General features: G+C 39.4%; 1 protein-coding gene across 1 annotated transcript in view; it reads left to right on the top strand.

Annotated features, from left to right (window-relative positions):
- GRM5 (glutamate metabotropic receptor 5) overlaps positions 1-21,278 on the top strand; it is a 506,772-nt gene that overhangs the window by 436,074 nt on the left and 49,420 nt on the right. Inside the window, 1 exon segment of the mRNA XM_040630952.1 lies at positions 11,782-12,721. Within this exon segment, the coding sequence (XP_040486886.1) occupies positions 11,782-12,721 (940 nt within the window).

Genomic DNA, 21,278 nt, shown 5'->3' with positions numbered 1-21,278 from the left:
ATAACCTCCTAAGTAGTCTTTCTGATTCTACGCTTGCCCCTAGCTACAGCCACTTCTTAATACCCCAAGCAGAGATACCTTTTTGGAAAATAAGCCAAATCATGTCACTCCATTGTCTAAGAACCTCTGATAGTTTCCTATCTCATTCAAAGACAACTAATGAATCATTGATCACTTCATCAGAAACTAATGATATACTGTATGGTGGCTAACTTAACATAATACAAAAATTAAAACAAATTTAAAAAAAGTCAAAGTCCTTACAAATTTATGTTCTATATAATCTGGTCCTTTGTTATGTTTCTGGAGTACTTTCCCTTCACTTCACCTTCCCTTCCCTCTAACACATTTGTCCTTCTTTAGCTCTGATAAAACACCTAGAAGGCTCTTATCCTAGGGTCATTGTCCTAGCTGTTCTCTGCTGAAATGCTCTACCCCAGACACACATACTATTATCCTTCCTTCCTCCAAGTCCTTGCTCAAATGTCTATTCTAGACAACTTGTTTAATACTACCAGTTGTCCCTCCTTACCCTCTTCTACCTCTTATTTTCTCCATTTCATATGCAACTTTCATTCTATTGTTTAGGTATTAATTTTTTACTGATTATATGCATATTGTCAATATCCCTAGATGGACTATAGGCTAAAGTAGGTTTTTTTTTTTTCCTTGCCTGTTTTGTTCATTTTGGTATATCAAGTTCCTAGAACATAGTAGATAATACATTTTTGCTGAAGAAATTACAGAATAGAAGAAAACAAATCCCCATGTAGAGAATGCCTGTCACCCATTGTAATAGGAGCTTCGTATTCTGCTAACTAATCCTCCTTATCCTCCAAAAAGATTGGAATCATTATCTCCATTTTACAGAAAACTGAGGTTGCAAATGTAAAATATCTGTGCTTGTGGTCACACAGTAAGTAAAAGATATAATGTTCAAGCCTTACTGTAAAACCCTTATGTAAAATTCTTTGCTTTTTCCTTGATACAATGCCGTAGGCAATATGGAAATGAGCATGACTTACTGGATTCCTTCTGAAATGATCTCTAAAATGCAATGAAGAATTGTGTGCAGTGGTCATTTTCAAATACTGAGCTTGATGAAGCTGTTTTAGTTAACGCTGGAAAGAACAATGGTTTTTTTAAGCAGAATTCCAGGGCTCATGCATCGAAAAATTGTCAAATGACTTCTTACTCCTCCAATTTCTCAATTTTCATTAACTGATAAATTTGTTTATCCCACGAGAAGTCAAAATGTGATATATTTATAAACATAACACCATTTGTGCCAAGGAAAAATAAAATTGCTAAAAGGCCCTCTCTCAATGGAACTTCTCAAAACAAGTCTCAAAGAGAACATAAGCCAGTTTTCATCTTGCCAGAAACCATGCAATGAAAAATGTGCACTGTATTCTTCACAGTGATAAATTTGTGGTCTGGCTAAAAACAATGTCCTCGTGGTCAAAAACGACTCTAATATAACCAGACTGAAGAAAATAATGTGGTTTCATTGATTTCAGTTCTTGATAAATATAGCTTACCCAAAATAAATTATCACATTTCCCCCCAATAACATAAAACATTATAACACAGTGCCTACCACTACATTATCTAACCCACTTGGAAAATACTTCATAAAGCAATGGTATATTATATGAGCAATATGAAGCAGATAAATGTCTCCTACTTGCCACCTCTTAAAAATCACATTAAGTCAAGTGAAAAATTCTGAGAGCATATGTGCTGCCTTGTACTTACAAACAATTTAAGACAATATAATATCATTTACTTGGGGCTGTGTATATATGTATAGGTGAGAAAGATTAAATAGGCCTGGCTTTTCCACAGAAGAACATAAGACAATCTAATAAAACACACAGGCAATTTAGCAGATGTTGAGTCACTACTATTTTATGCATAGGCTTCTTTTTTTCCTCCTTTTTTCACTTCATAATTGTCATGCCACTCTTCAAGTCGCATGTTATTTTATATGGTCCTACGTCTGATCCTTGAGATGTAGGCAGGAAGGTATTATTATCTTCCTTCCTAAAGCTTCTGCTGGCTTCCCATTTGAACTCTCAGCAGTAATTGCCAGAAATATTATAATTCCCTTATGACATTCTGTCATGAGGCTGTAGAAATAGGCCTCTACACATCTAACTTCACTTTTCACTCTTTTCTTTACATTTCTTCGGTTTTCCACATCTGTTCTTCTTCTCCTGTGGTTCCTTCAGATGCTCTGCACGTCCAATCTTACCTCAGTTCTCTTCATTAAAAGTGCATGGAGTAATGGTGCCTACTTAGTAGAATGTGGGGTATTGAAGAAGATATAAGTGCCTAGAAGAGTAGAGTCACAGAGCCTGAGTGTTTGACCCAGCCACCATTTTAAAGGAATAAATGCTTTGCTTTGTGTCACTGTGGTGTGGGCCAAGTGCCCTGAATGGAGTGGGTGCTTGTTAGTGTGTGCTCAACTGAGAAGTGAGTGGCGTGCTCTAGTTGGGCTAGGTGAACATTTTTAATCTCTTCAGTGGTAAAACGAGGAGTTAATCTTGGCCCTTACGCATTTATATATGGGTGGGTTTGTTCCTATATTTTCTTCTCATGGACTTCTTAGAGCATTTTAGTTAATAAAATATATACCAGTGGCTCAATTAAGAAATACTTCATTATTATGACACTTAAAATTCAGGAATTAGTAGTCTTGGGAAGAGAAATGAGAGGTAAAATCCATGGAAGAATGTACATGTGATTTTGCAATCAACCTTAGGTAAGGTAATGTAAACCCCAGCCTTTAAACACTCTTCTTAAGTCTCCAAGGCCCAAACAAAACAAAACAAAACAAAACAAAACAAAACAAAACAAAAAATCAAGACTGTGTGACAGAGTCTGTGGGAACAAAGAAGAAATACTGTGGGGCCTGCAAAAACTCCGAGTCATAAAATCAGAAAGCCTCAGACATTTTGATGGAAGACCAGCTACACAGGAGGAAAATGCCTTTTAGTATGCAGACTATTTGAAAAAAAAATTATAAGAGTGACTAAAACCAGAGGAAGGGGTCTGGCAAGCCATAATTTTAATAGAAAGATATAAATTAATTGTAAAACACTCATTAGGGCTGAAAATATCTACGTAAAATTTTGAGAGTCTGTTGGTTTTAAAGTGATGACTGTAGCGTTTTATTCCGGTAAAACACAAAAATAGTTTTAAGCCTTTTATAGACTCAGTTTCGAGAAATTGCTTCACTCATGCTTTTCAGGTAATCAGTCTTTAATTTCTCATATGTGAATTCTTCTCCAAGGGTTTCTCGAGATCAAAGCTCTTATTATAAGGAAGAGAAAGGAATGGAATTCTGCATTATTTTTGTTTCATGTGTAGGAAAATTGAGACATAAATAGAGTAAAAGCCTCATATTCTCAGGAAATAGTTGTGTGCAACCTGAAAATGAAGTGCCTGTCTCCTGATTCTTCAGCTGTCCCCCCTCTTTAATGTAAGCATAGATTCATTCACCTGTTTCACTCCCTGTTGTATGTCAAGCACAGTACAAAAGCAAAGGCACGGCCTCCTGCTCTCAAACTGCTCACAGTCCACCAGGTAAGGCAGATGCTGCAAACTCACTATGAGCAGGATGGTTGTGCTATTATGTGCAAAACAGTGGTGTGAGAACGCAGTGATAGGCCCAGGCCCAGAGGCTGACCACCTGGGAGGGGCCTGTCCTTCGGGCTCAGGAGATCAGAAAAGCCATGCTCAGAGGATCTGGCAAATGAAAGAGGAAGGAGGAGTTAGCTAGTGAAAAGGGAGAGGGGAAAGGTAAAAATGGTACAAAATGTTCCAGTCAGCACATTTTACTACTGAAATTCCTACGCTGTTTTTCCTCTCTTCTTCATCTGCAGTATGACCAGAAGTCATATTTTTCAAAGCTGTTCCCTACAAATGTGCATCTGTGATAATCCTTCCCCTTAGCACCCTGCAGTACCATTAAACCATCCTTTATGCTTTAATTATGAAATAAATCTTTGCATACAATTTCAAACTCCCTTATAAATGCAACCAATAAAAAAAGAACAAAAATGAAAACTAAATAAACGCTGCAGCCCTGAGTTGTCAGCAATTTGAGGGGATTTTATTAAGGGAATCTAAAATACAAATATTTAATAAACCATGAAGGGCATGATATAGGCTGGGTCCAGTCATAAATGGATGGCTGTGTGTCCCCTGTGTGGCAATGTTAGAAATGTCCCACAATCAATCCTTGTTCTTGTGTCCTTGTAGGGATCTGGTGCCCATTCAAGAATATATCTACACTAGAAAACTTCAGGAACACAAAAGCAACAATCGGTGTCTCTGGCCCAGAAACTCAGGACATATGTGCCAGGATGAGGACAATGCTGATGAGTGTGAACCACTGAGATTTTCTCAGAAGGGGGCATGGCTTTTTGTTAGGATAACAAATATCAAATATGTATGCTACCACTGGCTCCTCCTTGCCCATGGGCAGACACTGTTAATCATTCATGATTCTCTTTCCTACTAAGTAGCCTCAAGACTCCTTTCAAAGGGGCACTTGATCAGTTTGCCTCTCCTGATACAGCATCAATCAACCAAAATCCCACAAGGTTTTAATCTCAGCCCCAGTAAGTTAGCATATCAAACCTTATACTGTTGCTCTGTGAAACAGAATTAATGATACTTACCTTACTTATTTATTATGAAGATTACTAAAATATCTAGGATAACATCTGACATATAGTAGGCTCTCAATAAGTGTTAGTTTCCTCCTTTTTGTAACACGGGCATAAGCANNNNTGAGGTAGCTTCCTATTGAGGCAGTTTCAGGTAAAACTTGCCCAACATTTTAGATACAGACTAAATCAGGGAGTAATCATGGTATGTTTTGTTTTATGATAACGTAATGGTAAAAATCAATCAACTCTAGATAAGTCTTCCCCACTAAGGACTTTTTTTTTTCCTGGCCTAAAGTAAAACATGTTGCAATTAACAGCCTTCTTGAGAAGAGTAACTCTGAATTTCATAGATGGCACTTGTTGAAGAATGACTTCTGTCTACTGCCTTTCTCTTTCCTCTAACCATACTTCCCAGATCCAGTGAATTACTCAGAGTTAGATTAATCAATCAATCATAAGACATTTATCATTGCCAAGTTAGTACCAGGAATATTTCTAATGTGAAACAGGTCACCTCTAGGCAGAAGTAAGCTTTTGAGGTACTTACTTAGTTTTGCTCTCTCTGGTTAACAGAATCTTTACTCTAAAATTCAGGTGTAATGTATTAAATTTAGACTTCTATCTATAATGGTAACTAAGAATTCTGTAACTTGGAACTTCTTAAAGGCAACAAAAAAGGTTCACTGAGAATGACTTGATCCATACACCAGGATGAAAATTATAAACTCTGATTGTATGGTGTATATATTAATTTGTGAGTTTCCATGTTAATATGAGCCAAGCACTGTGCTCAGTACCAGGGATCCGTTTGTGAGCAAAAGAGACAAATTATCTAACATCAGAGTGTTATAGTCAAGGAAGGAGGATAGTCCTTGACAACATAATCTCTCTCTCTCATACACACAAAATAGGTGATGTTATAGTAAAGGCTACAAAGAAAAATAAGGTACCTAGATATCATGCACGCACGTGCACACACACACACACGCACACACACATACATACATACACACACACACACCACTTCCAATTCTTCTGCACCGTGGAAATAATAAAGAAAAAAAAAACTTTAGTTCAAGCTATGTGAAGAGATTATTTTCAGGGATATGGACAATGCAGAAAGAATTCTGAGTCTCCATTCCTCTGATATCTCAGCTCTACATCCTAGAAATCAAACTCTAGAGAAGTAAAAACAGGAGTAAAAACAGACAAATGGCTTATGGATGGAACAGCCTGAAAGCAAGCATGATGTTAGTCACCAGTCAACACCTTGTACTCTGGGCAGATCTATTGCTCAGGTATCAAAGGATAGACCCGCAATGGTCCCATATCGGTTTTGTACACCTGAAATGGCCTGATCAGCAGCTGAGGACACATATATCTGATTCTTGGAGATTCGCAGCAACCTTCCCTTCCTCCAAAAATATGGAACTTGTTAAGGAGTTCCTGTCTAGCTGACTTATAGAATATCAGATATCCATCCCCAGGATCTTTGACTCCTCATTCCTTCTGCCTTAACAGACACTTGGAACAGGACTTGAAAATGCAATGGTCTAGGAACTATTAACTACAGGAATATTGATCCTTTAAGACTAATACCTGAACAACAAGTGTGAGTACCAGTTATTACTGAGCAGTCATATAGTTTTTAGGTGTCCAGAAATCAGTGGACCATCCATTCTCCCGTTAGAGGTATGGAAAGCACACTGGTGGAATCACAGGATGAGTGTGGACTATATAGTTTTGGCAGTTCACTTTCCCTTAAAAAAAAAACTTTTGTATTTTCAGTATTTATCACTTCAAGCAATGAAAGCATAGATTATACTAGAGAACAATAGAATAAGGATCAAGCATGAAAGAGGAGGAAAATGAGAAATGGGTAACTACTTAAATAAATGTTATCAGAAAATAAGTCTTGTTTTTCTAGTCTGCTGATCACCTGCATATTTAGAAAGAACTGCAATGTTGTGTATCTTCTGTGAAATTCTAACAATGCTTGCTAGGAGAGAACTTCATTGACATGATCAAGATTCTTTAAAACATAACATATGCTAAGTTGATTAAATTTATACTAAAACTATAAAATATATATACTGTACTCTTAGTTAACCTCTGTATACCCTTCCAGTATGTACCAGTAACTTACCATTACACTAAGAAGGAAACAGGGAATAAAAAACAAACTAACTTTAAGGAAGAAAATGCCCAGTAATTCACAGAAGGAAATAAAGAAGGTTTAGGAAGAATAACAGGGCATTCAGATGTTTGTAAACCAATACACACAGCAGAGGGAGTAGTCAATAAGAATTTAAATTTATATCATAATAAGATTAGCATTATTCCAAGATTTGGAAGACTATGTTCCATGATAGGAACACAGCAATGGAAAGAAACCACCTTGTTCAAAAGAAATAGATCTAGTAGTAGTAAGGGAGGAAAGAAATAAGAGAAAGATGTACCACCAGAGGAGATATCTGCAAACCTGAAGCTCAAAACTTTGTGCCAGCTCTCTGGGCAAGGATTTTTTTTAAAAAATGAAAAGCTGTAATGATATTGTTGGAGGAGGGTATGGTGAGCCATCCAGTTGACCACTTCCCTTTGGTTTCTGATATACTTCTTTCCTTCTAGCTGGTCTACCTTATGTCTTCCCTGACATATACTCTTCCTCTGCCATTTCTTAATATTGGTGCTAAGCCAGACTTCTAGGCTCTGCTCCCTATCTGTGAATTTCCTCATTAATTGTATTTATTTATATGTCTCTTATTTCCACCTGTAAACAGATAATTCCTAAAGCTATAACTTCCACCCTAATATCTATTCTAAACCTCTGCTTCCACCTACTCAGTAACTCATAGATATTTCAAACACATGTCCAAATTGGAACTAGATATCATCCCCATAAAATGTGACCCTTCTCTTCCTACAGCCTTAGTTAGTGATATATATCATCTTATATCATCTTAGTTATTTTATTAGCATTGCTATCAACTTGGTTAGAAGCCCCTCTCCTGACACTTCTGTCTACCTCATAATTTCTTTCAATTCCACCTTGAAAATGTCTTTCCCAGCTCAATGTTTTCTTCAGTACAATGTCTTAGTTTTGCCCCAACATCCCAGGACTACCCTCTTGTGATAGCCTTCTGACCAGTTTATTCACCTCCAGGTTCCACTTGCCATCCTGACCTCCTGCCTTTCCAATCTATCTTCCCCCACCACTAATCTTGGCTTTGAGACAATATAGTTTAGTCTTAGGTATAGTGTGGGTGATCACACCTTGGAATTATCAAAAAAGGCACACTGGATAAGAAGTCAGTCTGATAGCCTAAGGTTGGGCTCCCAACCAAGGACCAAGGATCAGTTGTATAGTCATTATCAAAATAAGATTCCTTTGTCCTGATTCAAAATGCACTATTTCAAAATCTCCTGAGTTAGACCCTTGGATTGGATTTTTGTAGATGCCGCAAGTGATTGTGATGCACATCCGTTTTTGGAAACTCTAAGAACTTACCCAATTATAAGATTCAGTGATTATAACACTCTAATCAGAATCCAATTTGCTATTCAAAGAGAATAGTTACAAAAGTATTTTGTGCAATGACAGCATCATTAAACTAAACATAAAGCCTTCTGAGTGGTTCACATTAAATGAAAAAACATACATTTGAATGTATAAATCCTGGTAAATTTGTGACAATAATCACATCACATTAGAGGCATGCTTCATGCACATTTCTTACAACAAATATATCTAATGGTGTGTTCTTTAGTTTCACACATGATGTTAATGGGTGACATAGAAGAGTTCAAAAATATATTTGATATAAAAATAGTGGTGAGTGCTATCATATGCAAAACATTTAGGATTAGGGTGCTAATTACATCTAGATAAAAGCAATTAAGATTCAGCAGAACAGCAGAGAAATAAGAGTAAAACGAAAGTCTTTAAAGTAAATATTTATACATCTTTTTTCAGTAGATTCTTTTTAACTAATGAAAGGATTCTCACTTCATGCACCACATAACCTGTTTCCTATGTCAGTAAGTTACTGTGGACATTAGCAGCTCATGACCTATGAGGGGAAACAGGCCCCATTAGAATTAACTACAGTAGATAATAAATTTCATTGTCACATCACTGTTCTAAATAAACAGTTATGGAAGAATAAAGGTAGGAATGATTGATTAATCCCTATTTTCCTATTGTAAAATAGTCTCTACAAGGAACAAATCTATAAATATGAAGTTAAACCCCATGGTATACTAAAATCTCAGAGACTGAATTCCAACATATAAGACACATATGTGAACACAATGCCTAAAAATAAGGATACAACTATCTTCATTAGCAATGCAATATGCATTTATTTGTAATTAATAACAGTATGTAAAATAACGGTCTCATATTTAGTCTGGGCCATCCACATTTTTTTAAGTTACAAGCACCTTGTTTCAATATTAAATACACAGGGGTTTTTTGTTTATTTGCTTTGTTTTGTTTTAGAGAGAGAGAGTGAGCAGGGGTAAAGGGGCAGAGAGAAAAGGAGAGAGAAAAAAAATTTTTTTAAAGATTTTATTTATTTATGTGACAGAGAGACAGCCAGCGAGAGCAGGAACACAGCAGGGGAGTGAGAGAGGAAGAAGCAGGCTCCCAGCGGAGGAGCCCGGGATCACGCCCTGAGCCGAAGGCAGACGCTTTAAAGACTGCGCTACCCAGGCGCCCCAGGGAGAGAGAAAATCTTAAGCAGGCCCCATGCTTAGCTTGGAGTCTGACGCGGGGCTCAATCTCATGACCCTGAGATCATGAACTGAGCAGAAATCAAGAGTCAGACGCTTAACCGACTGGGGCACCAAGGTGCTTCTAAATACACAGGTTTTTAAAATAAGACTGCATTTTCCCATAGAAACAATTCTGTAGAGTGTGCTGAGGATCCTAGGCTAACTCACAAATCCCATTAAATCCATAATGAATTTAACAATAATATTAATGGTACTATTTAAAGTCTGAGATCTTGAAGAAAGAGACTGGCATGGCAGAAATAAGAGACAGAGAATATTTCCTTTCCTTTTTACAAGAGCTGCCCTTAGACATATTTTGAAAGAACTACATGCTTCCTTGCTATCATTACTTATTATTGTCTCCCCTACCTCCAAGTAATCTTTGGTATTCAAAGCCTCTTAGTACAACACCATTGATCATGGGATATGGGAATTTAATAGAAAATTTTATACCTGTGTCAATTAGGATTTGGTTTGGCTGCATACATCAGGGGGAAAAGTAGCCTACGCAAGGCAAATGAGATGTCCACAGTCTAGAGCTACTCTGTGATTCCATGGTTAACAGTGATTCTCTTCCAAAACTCAGAACACATTTTCTGTCCTTAAAATTACCTTAAATTTCAAGATAACTGCTGGAGCTCTAGCCATCATCTTTATATTCCAGGCAGGAGAAGGAGAAAGCCGAGAAGGGCAAAAAGGGTATTCTCCAAGATGAGTCATTTTTCTATAAGGAGTTCCCTGCTTACATATTTCTAGCTAAAACCTAGTCACATAGCACATCTGACTGCAAAGGTTGCTGGAAAATGTAGTGTAGCTGCACCCTTTACCAGCCCCAAATGAAATTAGAGATCTGTTGCTGAGAATAAAGGGGAGAATGGATATTTGCCGGCAATTATTATCTCTGCCATGTTCCTCAAATCTCCAATGCTCCAGATTGTTTAACTCTTTTCCTGCTCACTCAATATGGTTTCTATATTTCTATGTTTCTGTTAAATATAAAAAATGATACTTTATACATACACACACACACACACACACACACACACACACACACACAGAGAGAGAGAAATGACCCTTCTAGAGCAGTGGTTCTCAACTTTGGCTGCACGTTTAGAATCACTTGGAGTGTCTGTTAAAAATCCTGATGTCCAGACCAGTTAAATCAGAAACTCTGACAGTGAGACCCAGCCACAGTATTTTTTTGAAAATGTCTCTGGGTGATTCCAGTGTGCAGTCAAGTTTGAGAACCACCATCCTAAAGAAATGTGAAAAGAAGGTGCATAATCCAAATGATGCCAAGTTTTGTCATTTTTTCTGATGTGATGAAGTAATATAAAAGCCTGCAAGCCATGAGTCAAGAATAATTTTTGGAGTGTTGGCACTTCCCACACAGATCAATTGTTTGCCTTTGGGGTCACTTTGCCTCTGCTACCCTCCCCCCCTTTTTTAAAGTATCTTCTCTAATATAACATTGGAACCATACAATTCTCTGAAAATCCTAACTTTTCTATACAGTGGATTCAAGGACAGCACAGATGGATCCAACGTTGGTCATTCTTGATTTCTTGACCTTTCAAGGAGACCCACATCAATTTAAACTATCTGTATTGTTTCAAGTAATTTTCAAATCTGTCCACACCTTTACCTCATCCCATATCCACACAGCAACCAAAGGAATGTTTAAAACAGATCTGACCATGTCCTTCCTCTCTTGTATATAGATCCTTCCAATGATTTCCTATTGGTCTAGGCCTCTGTGCCCTGCAAGATCCCTTCCTGCCTACCTCCCAGCCTAATCTAGGCCACTCATTGCACCTGTACAGTGACCTTCTTTCATGCCTCCAGTGCCCCCTCGGTCCTTCCTTACAATTAATCTCTGTGCGCCAAACCTACTGAATGCCCAAACTAATCAAACCAACACTTCCATTTGCTCAATCCTGTTGAAGGAGGCTTTGATTGCTCCCACAGACTGCATTAGGAACCATGCTGTCCTTCTTAATGGCCCTTATCACAGTTGTAAGTAATTATTTAGAAGCACTCCCTCCCCAGTTATTTCTTAGGAGAGCAGGGAGCATGTTGTTTACCATTTTGTTTTCAGAACCTAGAACAGCTCCTATTGCAGAGTATGTGATACTATAAAGATACATATTTTATGAATGAATATACGAAGAACTGAGTAGCATAGGATACTGAGATTAGAAAGGTAGAGTGGAGTCAAAGTGAAAGGGTCATAAGCAGCTGCTTGTAACTTAGGCAGTTTACTTAGGTGACCCAAGTAAATGTTTCTTCCTTTTTTTTCCAATATGTGTCTGTGTCTCTGCAGGTTGTGACTTGATTCCAGTACAGTATCTTCGCTGGGGTGACCCTGAGCCTATTGCAGCTGTGGTGTTTGCTTGCCTCGGCCTGCTGGCCACCCTGTTTGTCACTGCAGTCTTCATCATTTACCGCGATACACCAGTAGTCAAATCCTCTAGCAGGGAACTCTGCTATATCATCCTGGCTGGCATCTGCCTGGGTTACTTATGTACCTTCTGCCTCATTGCAAAGCCTAAACAGATTTACTGCTACCTTCAGAGAATTGGTATTGGTCTTTCCCCAGCCATGAGCTACTCAGCCCTTGTAACCAAGACCAATCGTATTGCAAGGATCCTGGCCGGCAGCAAGAAGAAGATCTGTACCAAAAAGCCCAGATTCATGAGTGCCTGTGCCCAGCTTGTGATTGCTTTCATTCTCATATGCATTCAGTTGGGCATCATTGTTGCCCTCTTTATAATGGAGCCTCCTGATATAATGCATGACTACCCAAGCATTCGAGAAGTCTACCTGATCTGTAATACCACCAACCTAGGAGTTGTCACTCCTCTTGGATACAATGGCTTGCTGATTTTAAGCTGTACCTTCTATGCTTTCAAGACCAGAAATGTTCCAGCTAACTTCAACGAGGCCAAGTATATCGCCTTCACAATGTACACCACCTGCATTATATGGCTGGCCTTTGTGCCAATCTACTTTGGCAGCAACTACAAAATCATCACCATGTGTTTCTCAGTCAGTCTCAGTGCCACAGTGGCACTAGGCTGCATGTTTGTGCCGAAGGTGTACATCATCCTGGCCAAACCAGAGAGAAATGTGCGCAGCGCCTTCACCACATCTACCGTGGTGCGCATGCACGTGGGGGATGGCAAGTCATCCTCAGCAGCCAGCAGATCCAGCAGCCTGGTCAACCTGTGGAAGAGGAGGGGCTCCTCTGGGGAAACCCTAAGGTAAAAGTTGTGGGGGGAAGTTGTGGGGCACTGGCCCCTATAGCTGAAGCAAAGGCATTTGCTTCCTGGATCTTTTAAATGGGAAATAGCTGAGTGAATTAAACTCTGGGAGGCAGAGGGTTGGGAAAGGGGCCTTGGGCATTCTCGTTGAATGGTTTTTATGGGGTTAATTGGATGTGGCCCCAGTTAGTTATGCCAAAGCCAGAAACAGCAAAGTTGGAATAAAGAAAAAAAACAGAGTTTCGGCAAAAAGGAAATAAGGTCCAAAAGGGCAGGAAGAGCACAGTTAAGTCATTAAGCCAAGGCAAGGACCTCCAGGTCCTGAGGGGACAGAAATACATCATGGACCAAATTCTAATTCACCAGACCAGAGTAGAGAAGGTTATTCTTAACATAGAAGATTATGCTGAACACGGAGTGCCATGAGCCTTACATATCTGGCTGCGCTGTGTGCCTGACCTTTTCCAAGCCCAGAAGAGCTCTTGACTGCCCATCCCATAGACACATGTGAATGTAGACTCTACGTTTTAGTTCTTAATGGAAAACATGAACTCTTTGGGAAATGTCTAAGTATCCAAAAGAGGCAAAAGTAACCTTGCATATTATCTTCTACAACAACTAGCCAGTTTCCCATTTTCTCTGTTGTCCACAGTCCTATCCCACCCTTCAAGGTAGTACTTATGGGGCAGTTCCCATCTTAAAAGAATCTGGAGCCAATAGCCAATGATTCCCCCACCATGAGGGACTTCCTTATGTGATAAATACCTCCCAAGGCACTTCAGAAAGCAATGAGATCATTTTTTTTAGCTGATTGAGATCTGTTTCTTTAACAAACATCTAGAGAATACTGGTAGCATAGATTGCTATATTTCATGCTATCCTAGAGACATATGGTTCCTTAAAATCTGTTTAAATATGACAAACTTTAAAAACTTAAAGTGTAACCTATCATCCCATGGAGCTGCTCAGACTTATGCTAGTGGTAAGACTGGCTAGTAACCATTTTCTCCTTCCCTGCTTCTCTGGGAAAGAGAAGACTGTGGCCTCTGTGGGTGGGATGATGTGAAATTAGTGCAACTAATAACTTTCCAACAGGGGAGCAATGAGATCATCTTATCAGTGGCTTGGGAACAAATTCGGAGGTATTAAAAAGGCTACATAGATTGTTCCTGGGAATAAGGACTCCCTCCATTTAAGAAGTACATATCAAAAGAGCTAGTTAGGATATCATCTGCTTACTCTACAGAGATTTTACAATTCTCCTAAAGTCTAGATAAATAAATGGAAGATAAACATCTTTTGAATGGAAGACAAATAGCAAAATATTATTGCTTGAACAATTCTCTTATGCCATAATTTAGCCTGCGTGGAAAGTCCCACCTTTCTATCAGCCCTAATTCTTCAAAGCCTGAATAATGGTGATGGTAAAGATACTGTGTCTTCTGAGGATTGAAAAGCACTTACAAGATACTTAATCACATAGCTTAATTCATTTGCATTATTAACTTGTATCTTTGCCTCTTTTATTTTATTTTTTTCTAATTCCTGTATGCCTCTCATCTTTTTCCATGTACACTGAGCAAGCTATTTAACTAAATTGTAAATCTTGGGATGAACAACTGTGTCTTCTACTTCTTCGATAAATCCTGGCAATGTCATGGTCTACCCAGAAGGCCTTTCATCTATCTAAATTGCTAGAATATTTTCCATCTGCTTTCCTGACTCCTCTCTAGAATACTCTTTTTCTGAAACTTCCGTACGATCAGCCTTTTATTTTGTCCAAGAAGATTTATTTTTCAAACTTTTCTTTTACCAAACTCTCTCTTTAAATAAAATCTTCCAAGGCATTCTGATAGGTAAAACAAACAGGCTGCTAGAGGAATAGAATTGTGAACCTCTGCCTAAGTGCCCCAAAAGCTCACCCAAGGCAGGCTCCTTAGACAGTGTGGAGCAATGGGGAAGAGCACCGGCTTTGTAGCCAGCTTCTCCTGAGTCTGAACTCTGGTACTGCCATTCCTTTTCTCTGAGCCTGAGTTTCTTCATCTGCCAAATTGAGATCATATCACCTACCTCAGAGGATTGTAAAGAGTGAAAGAAATAATATATGTGTAAAGGCCAGGTACACAGCAGATACTTTACTGAAGGTATCAGAGTACAGAGCCAGGCAGCTCTGGGATTGAATACTGGGAGCATCACCTACCAGCTGTGGAACCGTGGGCAAATCATTTAACCTCCCTGTGCTGTGGTTTCCCTCTCTGATGAATGGAAATAATGAAACACAGCCTTCAAACAGGGTTGTGAGACTAAATAAGTAAATACATGTAAAGTATATGCCACATAAGTGTGTGTTTGCTATTATTTTTAACTACATTAACACTTGTCAGTCTTCTTCCACCCCTGGAAGTCTCTGTGTCAGGCATGTAATCAGGATGATGCTAATAACAAAGAGAGCATCGTAAAAGACAATATAGGTCTATACACACATTAATTACACAGCCTGAGCTTTCTAGAGCATCTCCATTTTGACATGGTCTAGTTCCTTGCCAGATTGTAGAGCACACCCTTTGTCCTAATTTAGGCAAGGTGAGCTCCTTAGGAGTGGCCTCCAGTGCCTGGAAGTACCAAGAAGGGCATGTGACACATAGAAGACACTTAATAATCTTTGGGATATTTATTGAGCAAATAAATTTGGGAAGTAGGAATGTGGTGGGTATTTCTTGCTTGTGTTCAGGTGTGCATACTACTATCCCCTAGTGGTTCTCCTACCTTTCATAACATGAAGTCTACTGTGATCTCTATTACAAATATCCCCTGCACTCCCATGGTCCTCAGTTTCTGCTCAAGAATCAGGTCATCTATCCCATCGATTGATCTCACGTTTTGTTATAATTCTAACATGCCTCTAGTAACATTAAGTTACCATTTTCAACTATTTCTTCTCTACTTTAGGAAATAAGGGGCAAAATAAATAACACAATTTAGTGATAGTGCCAATAGGAAACAGAAATTCTCAGGATTTGGGGCAGTATTTTAACTTGTTTTTCCTACAGGGCCATGTAGTCCTTGATGACAGGATTTTGTAGTTTGGGTTTTAGAATATTGAAGATGATGAGGAGGGACATTTGACACTTGTTGAGTTTCCTGTATGTAGACGTGGCAAATGCTGGTCTGTGTGATGATGGCTGAGACAGGCTATGGTCGGATTATATAGTGACTTATTTTTTGCTGGATCCTGCTTTTGATATGGAGAAGAAAGGCCAGAAAAAGCTATAATATCCTTGCATCACACACATATCCCCTACCAGCCCCCCCCTTTAGCTATAACCCTACAAAATAATTTAGATCCAAACTAAAATTATTTTCCTCTATGTTTCCCATGACCTCTCACACTAAGTATTTATTCTCTGTGATCCAACATCAATTAACAACATGTTAATATGGTATTTATCACATTGTAAGATATAACTGGTTATATATGGATTTATCTTCCCTTTTAATTTATAAAGTCCAGTGTGTATCACATTATCTATCTCTAGGAATTAAATGATGGGGAGAGAAGTGAACTTGGATGCTTCTAATATTTTCATATTTTATTCTAAATTACCTTCATCAGTTGGGCTTCTCAGGCTTGAATTCTGTAATATGCCAATGAGCCCATCTATTGGGATCTATAAGGGGCTTAAATAGTTAACTTAAATCTCTGACTGTTGGTCTTTGGAGAGAAGCAGCTGCTATGCTAGGCCCAGCCTGGTTCTGCTTTCTTCCATCTGTTACATAGAGAGGCAGGCTACTATAAACCCAGACTGGGTCTGGGCCCTGTTTGAAAAGGCCTATGGATATCCCTTCTACATCTCATGGCAGACAGCTAGAGCTCCATTTTAAAGATGACACTAATTGCATACTTTAGAATGAAAGTAATACCTCACAAGGTTATAGTGACTCAAAAGTTAGGACATAGTCTTTGGAGCAGTGGATGTAGAGATAGTAGATGCAAATAGAACAAACTAGTGTATAGTTCTGGCTTTGGAGCCACACCTAGATTCAAATCTAGCAGTGTGAATTTGAACAAGGTACGTCAGTCTGTTTCCTCAACTGTAAAATGGTAGATAATGATCCATGTTGTGAGAGTGAATGAAGTGAGATGTGTTAAATGCTTACTTTAGTGCATAGAAAGCACTCAATAAATGGTAGATAAATCTTTAGAAATGTGTTCAGCTGCCAAATAAGAGAAAGCCTGATTTTCAGAGATTTATATGATTTGTATGGGTTTCACTTCCCTCGTATTACAAGAAACATGTAGACAGACAGCTCCTGGTGGTCTTCCAATGCTCAGTGGTGCCAAAGCCAACATCTCCACTGGTCTCTGGGCCTTTTTTTTTTTAAGATTGTATTTATTTAAGAGAGAGAGTGAGGGAGAGAGCAAACGTACAAGGCAGGGTGAGAGGCAGAGGGAAAGGGAGAAGCTGACCAGGGAGGCTGACATGGGACTTGATCTCAGGACCCTGGGATCATGACCTGAGCTGAAGGCAGACGCTTAACCAACAGAACCACCCAGGCCCCCTCTCCAGGCCTTTTTACTCATGGTTGCACAATGGCTCCATGTGTTACACCCTTTCATTAGGGAAAACAATGGTCTTCTCAGGATTCCATAATTGCCTTTCTATCTCTTTGGCCAAAACTGTCTCATGTAGTTACCCCTAGCTGCAAGAGAGTAGAAAAAAGTGTACATTTATCTTTTACATCTTCTATAATGGAAACTGAGAGGGAGAAGGGGGTTTCAAGTGCTTATTGGATAAGCCCATAAATAGTGTCTGCCGTATAAAGTGATAGTACCTAGTAGTGGCAGCAGTAATAGTAATGGTAGGAGAATTACCTAGTGGTCACAAAATATTAAAAGGAGAAGCAATAATCTTCCCCGTTTTTCAAATGGGGAATGTGAGGACCAGTGTGTTAGAACACTCTTACAGTCTTTTTTTTTTTAAAGATTTTATTTATTTATTCGACTGAGATAGAGACAGCCAGCGAGAGAGGGAACACAAGCAGGGGGAGTGGGAGAGGAAGAAGCAGGCTCATAGCGGAGGAGCCTGATGTGGGGTTCAATCCCATAACGCCGGGATCACGCCCTGAGCTGAAGGCAGATGCTTAACGACTGAGCCACCCAGGCGCCCCCACTCTTAGTCTTGTGACCAGTTACATACAACTCTCAACTGAGGCCTTAGCTCATTGGCCTTAGAGCTGAGCCTTCCCCAGGATGTATTCTTTAGACAGCTAGTCTCACAAATTGTTCCCTTAAAAAAAAAAGTATTTGGTCAAAGAAGCTTGAAAACACTCTTGACTATTCCTTTAGAATAGTGTGACTGTGTTTAGGGATAAACACTGAGAAGTTTTGCAGTGAAGAAACCAATCATTCATTCATTCATTCTTTTCAATCATTTCCCAAGCTTGTTTAACACAGGACTATTATTTTCAAGTAACTCTCTTAACTTTCTGGAGCACTGATACTACAAAGGGGATTCACAATGGAAAATATCATCATCGCCAAAGAGAAGATGTTTCTGGGAGACTATCTTCAGTGAGAAGGGGGACAGAAAGAGCCAATTTCCACCTCTGGTCATGGAGAGAGAACCATTGTTTTTCTCTGAGCACCTAAGGGAAAAATAGAGCCAATGCTAAGAGATCTAACAGTTTTCTGGGAAGTAAAACAGTCTCACCCTAGAGCACCAAAAAGAAAAGTGCCCAGAGTCAGTCATTCAACTCACTGAAATAGCAAAGGGAGATTTTTATTTAAACGGAGTGACTCACTATAGATTTTTTTATATAGAAACGTACTATTTATGCCATCAATGTATAGAGGTCCCTGTGATTAACATTTTGGTTCTAGACACTAATTTTCCAGCACGACATGGTACAGCCTCAAATCATTGTCAAGCAGATAATGCCATGCTTCCGTGTAAGGCCTTCACTTCAGCTGCAAACTGACAAATGAACACAAAACCAGTTCTGACCTAAATAAAGCACTGAATGTGATGAGTCTAAAGTTCTGGTTCTACAAGATTCAGAATTTCCAGGGTCGTGGGGCTAAGGTTCTCAGACGCAGTGGGCACTTCATGGCTAAATGGATGACAGAGGCTGTAGCTCAGAACATGCATCTTCTCAGAAGGTAAAAGCCTCACTGGGGATTCTCAAGCGGCAGAAACGTTAGCACTGCCTCCACCTTAATTTTAGAAACTATCATTTGCCGCTTTTGTTTCAATTAACTAATTAACTTTGCTTTCATTGACATTGTCACGAGAGTCCAGTCAGACTACCTGCTAAAGCAACCACTAGCCCTTTCATGTCCATTGCCCAGATTATAGCTGGCCTGGAAAATTGGTTCCCTTGTGTGAATGCCAACATACCCCAACTATGTTCAGAGCTTTGATGATTTCCATCTGCTCAGATGTCATTAAGGAGTTATTAGTCTATATGAAGGGACATTGGTGTATCTCTTTCTCTTTAGAAGCCCCTGCCTCTTCCTTCTATCTTTCCAGGTTGTTTTTCTCTTCCGGGGCCCAGCTTCCCCGCTGAAACCTTATCAGATTAAACTGTCTCACAGATTTTCCCTCATCTGGACTCCCAGAACATTTAGCACACATTCCTCACACCTTCTTCATTTATTATTTATACAAACAGAACTGAACGTTGTCAGGCACTGTGGTAGGCCCTAGGGACCTGGTGGGGGGGCTGTTTTGTGTAGACATGCGATATTTTCACAACTATGCAATGCTGTCTTAAAAGTACTTCTGTCTTCCTCAGCGCCTAGCACCATGCCTGACACACAGCAGCGCCCAGTGATAGATGTTGATTCGGGTAGGCAGCAGCTCTTAGGGCTCACACTGCCATTACATGGAGCAGAACTACTCACTTTGTTGACTTCATTACCCAGATTTTATCTGAGAATACTTTGTTTGAAAAATATAAGAAAAAATACTTCCTGCTACAAGTAAACTTTTTGTTTTTAATCAAGCTTCCACTGAGTGCCTGTTCTGTGCCAAGTAGATTCCGGGGATACAGAGAAAAGTAAGAAACAGTCTTTGAGGAGCCCTCAGTCTCCCGAAATAGAACTGGAAACAGGTTAAGTTCAATAAAGTGATAGAGTGCTGTGATAGGAGTCTACAGGGGAACAGAGGGGCCCAGAGTTAGAAGCAGCAAATTCTACACGTGGAGAATTAGAAAAACTGCCCAAAGGATCCAATTCAAACAATAGATACTATTTAAATACTTTATGCCTGCTTAGCTGTCCTTAGGGCTTCACCAGCGAGGATAAGATAGAGCCAAACTTCCTTCCCCTTCCATGCCAGGAAAGGCCCTTGATGGCGTGAGCCCTCCTCCGGCCAGCCTGGCATCTAGTCACTCCCTGCTTGACTTTCCATTCAGACCCACTCAATTTTCTTGCTTTTCAGGCCTCTATCAATGCAGTTAATTTGTTAAAAAACGCACTGGACCCACCACCCTCAACTCTCACTCGGCTAAATCACACTCATCTTTGATACCGCTTCTACTGGCAAGCCTGTCCTGATTCTCTGAGACCATATTAGGTTCCACCCTTTATCATCCAAATGAGCCATGTGCTTCTCCCTCTCACACATTCATCATCCTGTGTTATAATTCCATGTTTAACTGTAAGACTCCCTTAAACACATGCACATGCATGCATGTGAGCAGACACACACATTCACACATTATCGTGTGAACTGACTAAGCACAGGGTCCATGTCTTCATTTTTCCTGGACTTTTGGAACGCAGCATAGTGCCAGGCATGTGGTTTGCGCTTAAAAATGTTTGTTGAATAAATGGATAGATGGGTGGATATACGAATAATGACGTGTGAACAGCACTGGCATTTGACAGTGAACACAAAGAAGGGTGGAGGACAGTGAATACTTATATTCATTAAGCACTTGGTGATGGATGGGCCTGCTGCTGCTCAAAACAAACCCTTCTGTGGATTAACTCTTTTAATCCTCAAAACAATCCTGATCTTACAGATAAGGCAACCAAGCTAAGCAGAGGGTAACTTACTTGCTCAAATCCATAAACACAGTCAGTAGAAGAGGCAGGCTTCCAATAAAGACAGGCTGGCTTCAGGACCCATGCAGATAACCATTCCACAATGGTCCCCATTCCAGCTCTTCATATTTTGTAGCCTGAACTGAGAAAAACTGAGACTGAATGGGTACGAAATGTGACTTGCCCCCAGGAGTTTCCCTGAAAACTCTTCCCTGGATCTTTACGGAACTGTACTTTCTTGCCACGGTCATTCCTTCAGCTGAGCCTGATTTGACTGGTGTTTTCTCTTAGAAGCCTCTGAGGTAAAATTTGAACTTGAAAGGGCTACCCAATATCTCTTCTATTTAATGGTGATTTTTAACTATATAGATTTTGTTTTTGCAGAAAAAATCTGACTTGTTTTTACTATTTATCATATTTATTATACTTATTAATATGAGCATTTTATTATAATTAGGAATTATGAGGATTTATACTAATTTCCTACATAATTCTTTTTGTGTCTTC

This window comes from Ursus maritimus, unplaced genomic scaffold (genome assembly GCF_017311325.1).
Source record: "Ursus maritimus isolate PB19 unplaced genomic scaffold, ASM1731132v1 scaffold_16, whole genome shotgun sequence".
Lineage (NCBI taxonomy): Eukaryota > Metazoa > Chordata > Mammalia > Carnivora > Ursidae > Ursus > Ursus maritimus.
Note: the sequence above shows the minus strand (reverse complement) of the source record. Positions and strands in the feature narration are given on the sequence as shown.